Raw genomic sequence first — 8,300 nt, 5'->3', positions numbered from 1 at the left:
CAGTTGGGTCTATTTTTTTTATTCGAAGTAGATGGGACGGCATTACAAGGACTGTCTTTGCATAGTTAAAGCCTGAAATCAGCAAGTGATTGTCGGGGGGGGATATGCAAGCAAAAGAGAACGCTGTCCATCACATACAGAGATTTCTTCCATAGCATGGAGAAGAGTGATCGCTATGCCATCGCTTGTCCCCATAACGCCTAGAGGTTTGCTATAAGACAGCACGATCTGCTGCCGGGAAGCACTGATTTTTAAGCATCATTCCAAATCAGAATTGCCCCGATGAACGGGCAATCTGTGGCAGTATTACACTGCAAGATGATTGCTAACAAGCGTTCATGCGAACACTCATTGTAATACGGCCTTAACCTCTTTAAAAAGTGCATCCACCAGGGTGGTCAGCCGCTTGCTCAGAGTTCTGCTTTGTTGGAATCATCCCTTCCACCCATCCATCAGTAAGTAATAGGCTATACCAGTGATGGCTAACCTCCGGAACTCCAGCTGTGGTGGAACTACGACACTCAGCATGCTCCATTTATTTCTATGGAGTTCTGGGAACAGCCAAGCAAATGTGCATCTTGGGAGTTGTAGTTTTACCACAGCTGGAGTGCCGGAGGTTAGCCATCACAGGGCTATACTATCACTTGGGTTGGGTTAGGTTGTACAAGAATGGGGGTTTTGGCAAGCTTCACTTCCACTACCGAGCAGCCAATTTTTGGGAAGGAATGCGTCAGCACAATTTTAATCCTCCTTAAATGGTCTGTGCAAGAAAGAGGGTTTTTTTGGCAAACCCCCCACCCCACTTTGCTGGACCTGTAAGGCCCCTTTGCACCCACGCGGAATACTCGCTCGTGTGAATGCGTGACGTGAACGCATTGCAGACAAAACTCACTGAACTTGCTTGCAGAATCGCGCGATTTTCTCGCAACGCATCTGGACCTAATCCGCGACGTTCATCTGCAAGGGGCCTAAAGGGAAGATTACTTACCTGCTTCCCAGTACTGGCTCCCTGCTCCTTCTCCTCCCGGCCTGCAATGCTCCTCTGCACTCCTGTTTGATGGCGCCTGCAGACAAACGCTACCTGCAGCGGTGACTGACTTCCTTTACATCATGACAAATGGTTGGATGATATAAGGAGATCTGGTCACTGCTGCGGCCGGCGTCGAACTGGATGTTTTCAGGGAGCACCACAGCCTGGGAGGAGAAGGAGCGGGGAGCCAGCCCTGGGAAGCAGGTAAGTCCTCTTCCTTTTACTGGTCCTGCTGCGGTGGGTGGGCTTGTTTGCCATACCTCCCCCATTCTTGAATAACCCCTTTATGGCTTAGACTACTTTCACACTGGCGTTTTGGATTCCGTTTGTGAGATCCATTTCAGGGCTCTTACAAGCGGTCCAAAACGGATCAGTTTTGCCCTAATGCATTCTGAATGGATAAGGATCCGCTCCGAATGCATCAGTTTGACTCTGTTTCGCCTCCATTTCGCTTTGTAGGTGGACACCAAAACGCTGCTTTGAGCGGATCTGTCTTAAAAGGTTCCATCCATCTCAGTTTAGTAACTTTTCAGACTGATCCGTTTCAAACGACTACTTTCACACTAGTGTTTCAATTTTCCGGTATTGAGATCCGTCATAGGGTCTCAATACCGGGAAAAAAACACTTCAGTTTTGTCCCCATTCATTGTCAACATGCTGCGGTTTGCTTTCCGTCCTGGGATGCTGAGCAAGACGGATCCGTCATGACCCACAATGCAAGTCAATAGGGACAGATCTGTTTTCTTTGACACAATAGAAAACTGATCTGTCTCCCAAGGAGTTCATGATGGATCCATCTTGGCTATGTTACTGATAATAAAACCGGATCCGTTCAGAACGGATGCAGATGGTTGTATTATCAGTAACTGAAGCGTTTTTGCTAAACCCTGACAGATCCAGCAAAAACGCTAGCGTGAAAGTAGCCTTATTTACATTGTACTGATCCCCAGACGATAGTTGGCAAGGAAGAGTTCCTTACCAACAATTGGGTGCTCGTTAGTAGAGGTGAAGCTCTACATTTAACGAGCACAGCTCCATACATCGTATAGCGGCAGTGCTTGGTATTGCAACTCGGCCTCATTGACTTGAATGGGGCTGAGCTACACCTAGGCCATGTGACCAATGTACAGTGATGGCGGCCTCATTGACGTGAATGGGGCTGAGCTACAACTAGGCCATGTGCCCAATGTACAGTGATGTCACATGGCCCAGGAAGAGGTCTAAGCACTCATGGAGTACCCAGGCTCTTCTAACAGCTGATAGGAAGGTATTCTGGGACTTGGACCCACGATGATCTGATATTTTATGACTTATCTTGAGGATTAATTCTGGGATAACCCCTAAATTTTTGACTGCCCCATTTCTGCAGGTGGGACTATGGAAATGTGAGTCCACCTAAAGCGTGAGATATAGAAAACAAAGCGTGTACAAATATAGCCATTTATTACATAAAATAACATAGAACATAACAGGTCATCACTGTTGATTATACAGTACAAGCATAACCCGGGTGTATCAGCGCTGTAACCAGCAGTAGAGATCCAGACGTGGTCGTGTACCGGGCGCTGAAAATTTACTATAATTCATCACAAAGTCTCCTAGAAATAACAGCGACTGTCAGGAACCGAGTCATAGATTCAGCAGGAGTCCATGATCAGACAATAAGGGAAACAGCAGAAAGTCTGTGTCCGTCCAGTTCATATAAAATTTCTTAATCCACCTCCTCAATGGTGGGTCCAGAGCTGCTACCCTGTCTGGCCTGTGCACCACAGCTGGAGCCGGGCATACTTCCTGGCAGAAATAACAGATGAATATGCAAAAAAATGCAATCAAGTACAGTTACAGTAACACATATTCGGAAAACAAAGCAAAAAATAAATAAAAAACAACTAAATAAATAACATTTTCTCCAGGAAAAATATTCTCTTAATGTCCTTTGATGTCCGTGGCTAATAAAGAACATAGAACAAAAAAGTCCATGTATCAGACAAGTATAAAAGTCAAATAGTTCACACGTCCTAATCCACCTCCTCAATGGTGGGCCCAGAGCTGCTGGCATGTCGGGCCTGTGCACCACAGCTGGAGCCGGGCATACCTCCCTGGTACATCTTGGTGATGATGGGTTGGTACACCTTCTCCAGCTCCTTCTGCTTATGGGTATACTCGTCTTTCTCTGCAAGTTGGTTCTTCTCCAGCCAGGCAATGGTCTCCTTACACTTGTCTGAGATGGCCCTCTTATCTTCATCACTGATCTTCCCCTTCATGTTCTCATCTTCCACCATGCTCTTTATGTTGAAGGCATAGGACTCCAGGGAGTTTTTGGCAGTAATTTTCTCTCTCTGGTCATCATCATCCGCTTTGTATTTCTCAGCATCTTGCACCATCTTCTCTATCTCCTCTTTGCTCAGTCGGCCTTTGTCGTTTGTAATGGTGATCTTGTTCTGTTTGCCTGAGCTCTTGTCCACAGCAAATACGTTAAGGATACCGTTGGCATCTATATCAAAGGTCACCTCGATCTGGGGTACACCCCGAGGAGCAGGGGGAATTCCACTCAGCTCAAATTTACCCAGCAGGTTGTTGTCCTTGGTCATGGCTCTCTCACCCTCATACACCTGAATGAGGACACCTGGTTGGTTGTCAGAGTAGGTGGTGAAGACCTGGGTCTGCTTGGTGGGGATGGTCGTGTTGCGTTTGATGAGGACGGTCATAACCCCTCCAGCTGTTTCCAGGCCCAAAGAAAGAGGAGCCACATCCAGCAGAAGGAGGTCCTGCACATTCTCTGACTTGTCTCCCATGAGGATGGCAGCTTGGACAGCAGCCCCATAGGCCACAGCTTCATCTGGGTTGATGCTCTTGTTCAGCTCTCGGCCATTGAAGAAGTCCTGCAGCAGCTTCTGCACCTTGGGGATACGTGTGGAACCTCCCACTAGGACAATTTCATGGATCTGTGACTTGTCCATCTTGGCATCTCGCAGGGCTTTCTCAACAGGCTCCAGGGTACCGCGGAAGAGGTCGGAACACAACTCCTCAAAGCGGGCTCTAGTGATGGAAGTGTAGAAGTCAATGCCCTCGTACAGGGAGTCAATCTCAATGCTTGCCTGGGTGCTGGAGGACAGGGTGCGCTTGGCTCTCTCGCAGGCTGTCCTCAGCCTCCTCAGTGCCCTCTTGTTTTGGGTAATGTCCTTTTTATGTTTGCGTTTGAATTCTTCCACAAAGTGGTTGACCATTCTGTTATCAAAGTCCTCTCCTCCCAGATGAGTGTCACCTGCTGTGGCCTTTACCTCAAAGATGCCGTCATCAATGGTAAGGATGGAGACGTCAAAGGTGCCACCTCCCAGGTCAAAGATGAGGACGTTGCGTTCCCCACGGGCTCCCTTGTCCAGGCCGTACGCGATGGCGGCTGCTGTAGGCTCATTGATGATTCTCAGCACGTTAAGTCCAGCGATGACACCGGCGTCTTTGGTGGCCTGTCGCTGGGAGTCGTTGAAGTAGGCTGGCACGGTGATGACCGCATTGGTGACGGGATGACCCAGGTAAGCCTCTGCTGTCTCCTTCATCTTCAGCAGCACCATAGAGGAGATCTCCTCAGGGAAGAAGGTCTTGTCCTCTCCTTTATACTCCACTTGGACCTTGGGCTTTCCTCCATCACTCACCACCTGGAAGGGCCAGTGCTTCATGTCAGACTGCACCACCGGCTCATCAAACCTTCTGCCAATCAGCCTCTTGGCATCAAAGACTGTGTTCTGAGGGTTGAGGGCCACCTGGTTCTTGGCAGCGTCTCCGATGAGTCTCTCGGTGTCGGTGAAGGCCACGTAGCTGGGGGTGGTGCGGTTGCCCTGGTCGTTGGCGATGATCTCCACCTTGCCATGCTGGAAGACCCCCACACAGGAGTAGGTGGTGCCCAGGTCAATGCCAATGGCGGTTCCTTTAGGTGCCATCTTGTGTCAGGATGAGAGTGCTGGAAGTATCAGAGGGATGAGTGCAGGTGGCAGAGCGGCTTCTTGGTGAAGAAGAGCTTCTCCTGAGGTTGCGCTTTGCAGCTCGTGTCTTGTGAGGAGAGTTATCAGTAACTGCTGCTCCACGCTGCACGGCTCCTATATATATGTGTACAGTGTAGACACGTCACAGCCTTCTACCCAATCACAGCGCTCCTCACCACGCTCCACGCATCGCTTAGCAACTATCCCGAAGTTTCCCGAACGTTCCCCGCAGAAGCAGCCAATCACAGAGCCGCATTACACACAGCCCGATGGAGAATATTCGGGAGCTTTCTAGTCAGTCTGAAGCTCGACCAATCAGCGGCGGCGACTGTCCGTGACGTCATGGGGATGAGAGAGAATTTTCGTGACGGTTCCAGGTGGAGCTGTCAGTCAGAGAACTTTTCAGCCAATCAGCGCGAGGAAGGGGCGGGGCGTGCGAGACAGCTCCCGAAGAGTCTGGAAGATGCCCGGAGACTGTGTGACCGGAGCGGCGATTATCAGCGATGAGAACGTTCTCGGTTGTTCTCGTCCCGTCTGCTGTGTGTGAGGGGAGGACGCTGACATAAGTGTATGAGGAATGTGCAGGGTTGGGATGACGTGTGTATAGATCTAGATATTGCAGGTTTTCCCTAATAGTAACTGGTATAAAATATGGGGAGACATCCCCGGGGGTCTACAGCAGTGAGGGGGTTAATGTGCTCCTTCTAGGGGTGATGGGGTCAGACTGGATCAGGACACTATTGGGCACCGTCATCTCCTTCTAAGGGCTCATGCACACGATGTATGTATTTTGAGGTCCATAAAAGGATCTGCAAAAAATATGGATGACGTCCTTGTGCCTTCCGTATTTTGCGGAACGGAACAGCTGGCCCCTAAGGGTCCATTCACACGTCCGCAATTTCGTTCCGCATTTTGCGGAACGGAATTGCGGTCCCATTCATTTCTATGGGACCTGGAATTGCGGATCCGCACTTCCCGGTCCGCAATTCCGATCCCGAAAAATATAGAACATGTCCTATTCTTGTCCGCATTTGCGGACAAGAATAGGCATTTTCTATTAAATGCCTGCGATGTGCGGACTGCAAAATGCGGATCGCACATCGCCGATGTCCGTGTTTTGCGGATCCACACACACGGACGTGTGAATGTAGCCTAATAGAACAGTGCTATCCTTGTCCGTGATGCAGACAATAATAGGACATGTTCTGTTTTTTTGCACAATGGACATACGGAAACGGAAAGCACACGGAGTAACTTCTGGGGCAAAAAAAAACGGAACGAACACCGAAAGAAAATACGTTCGTGTGCATGAGGCCTAATATTGTAAAGATCGGCCTTCTATATCTGTCCTGAGAAAACCTCTTAAAGGGAACCTGTCACCGGGATTTTGTGTATAGAGCTGAGGACATGGGTTGCTAGATGGACGCTAGCACATCCGCAATACCCAGTCCCCATAGCTCTGTGTGCTTTTATTGTGTAAAAAAATCGATTTGATACATATGCAAATTAACCTGAGAGGAGTCCTGTATGTGAGATGAGTCATGTACAGGACTCATCTCAGGTTAATTTGCATATGTATCAAATCAGTTTTTTTACACAATAAAAGCACACAGAGCTATGGGGACTGGGTATTGCGGATGTGCTAGCGGCCATCTAGCAGCCCATGTCCTCAGCTCTATACACAAAATCCTGGTGACAGGTTCCCTTTAAAGGGATGGTCCAGCAAATGCCAAATACCTTTAAACCAGCTCACATGGGGGGACCACAGCCGCCATACCGCCTCCCTGACCCCCAGCGCTCCTGTTTGCCGCTTCCTGGTCCCTCTCCTTACGCAGGAAATGCCGATTCAGCCAATCACTTGCCGCAGCGGTGACCCGTCTATGGGATTTATTTTTTATTTTTATGTTTTCATACCCCATTGGGAGCTGGCGTTATTTTATTTCGGACAGCCCCTTTTAGGGTCGATCCACACAGAACCATCACACCATACATGACGGACTTCTAATGCCCCAGATCCTGTGGTCGGTTGTGGCCGCGGCATTTAGCGGGCAGTTACCGGGAGCGCCGTGCTCCAGTCTAATGGGATGTGAGTCCAGCCTTAGTCCTCATGGACACCAGAGTGGAAAAAAAGTCCGCTAGAAACGGACACACTGCCAGTTTTTCGTGGCGTTTTTCAACCATTTATGCATCTATTTTCTGTCCGTTTTTCCATGGTCGTTAAAAATGGATACATTTTATTGGCTTTTTTAAATAAAATGCCGATTCCTGCAGCCCCACTGTATACATAATGTCCCCCATAGTGGCCCCAGCAGTAATAATGTCCCCCATACTGGCCCCAGCAGTAATCATGTCCCCCATAGTGGCCCCCAGCAGTAATAATGCCCCCCATAGTGTCTCCAGCAGTAATAATGTCCCCCATAGTGGCCCCCAGCAGTAATAATGTCCCCCATAGTGGCTCCAGCAGTAATAATGTCCCCCATAGTGGCCCCCAGCAGTAATAATGTCCCCCATAGTGGCTCCCAGTAGTAATAATGTCCCCCATAGTGCCACCAGCAGTAATAATGTCCCCCATAGTGCCACCAGCAGTAATAATATCCTCCATAGTGGCCCCCAGTAGTAATAATGGCCCTGTAGTAATAATATCCTCCATAGTGGCCCCAATGCCCCCAATAGTGGCCCCAGCTGTAATAATGTTTCCCATAGTGGCCCATAATGTCTGCCATAGTGGTCCCGAGCAGTAATAATGTCCCCCATATTGGCCCCAGCAGTAATCTTGTCCCCCATAGTGACCCCTGCAGTATTAATGTACCCTATAGTGGCCCCTGCAGTAATAATGTCCCCCCATAGTGGATCCAACAGTAATAATGTCCCCCTTAGTGGCCCCAGCAGTAATAATGTCCCCCATAGTGGCCCCTGCAGTAATAATGTCCCCCATAGGGGATCCAACAGTAATAATGTCCCCCTTAGTGGCCCCAGCAGTAATAATGTCCCCCATAGTGGCCCCTGCAGTAATAATGTCCCCCATAGTGGCCCCAGCAGTTATAATGTCCCCCTTAGTGGCCCCAGCAGTTATAACGTCCCCCATAGTGGCCCCAGCAGTAATAATGTCCCCCTTAGTTGCCTATAATGTCTCCCATAGGCAGCGCTAGAACGAAGGAGCCAAAACCCAGCGGCGGGGAGCAGGTAAGTATCCTTCCCTCCGCTGGTCTGACCACGTGGTGGTGGAGGTCTGCCCGAAAGACCCTCAAAGACGAACAATCCTTTTAATATTGAGGGCTTATCCTCAAGGT

The 8,300-nt window shown here is 49.3% G+C and overlaps 1 protein-coding gene across 1 annotated transcript; it reads right to left on the bottom strand.

The window, feature by feature from the left end:
* Positions 1-2,516: 2,516 nt before the first annotated feature.
* LOC121009580 (heat shock 70 kDa protein-like) lies at positions 2,517-5,298 on the bottom strand. Its single transcript, XM_040442800.1, has 2 exons — positions 3,117-5,298; positions 2,517-2,821 (listed from the first exon to the last, which is right to left on the bottom strand). The coding sequence occupies exons 1-2, from the start codon at positions 4,966-4,968 to the stop codon at positions 2,742-2,744; spliced, it is 1,932 nt and encodes a 643-aa protein (XP_040298734.1). The 5' UTR covers positions 4,969-5,298; the 3' UTR covers positions 2,517-2,741.
* Between the last annotated feature and the right edge of the window lie 3,002 nt (positions 5,299-8,300).

The sequence above is a fragment of the Bufo bufo genome, chromosome 8 (assembly GCF_905171765.1).
Source record: "Bufo bufo chromosome 8, aBufBuf1.1, whole genome shotgun sequence".
NCBI lineage: Eukaryota > Metazoa > Chordata > Amphibia > Anura > Bufonidae > Bufo > Bufo bufo.
This window is presented reverse-complemented; position numbering and strand designations above follow the sequence as displayed.

Excerpts from the sequence above, each read along its gene's own strand:
- LOC121009580 (XM_040442800.1), bottom strand. The coding sequence starts at position 4,968 with ATGGCACCTAAAGGAACCGCCATTGGCATTGACCTGGGCACCACCTAC. Across the intron at positions 2,822-3,116 it reads GTACCAGGGAGGTATGCCCG|GAAGTATGCCCGGCTCCAGC; the intron begins GCTCCAGCTGTG and ends TATTTCTGCCAG.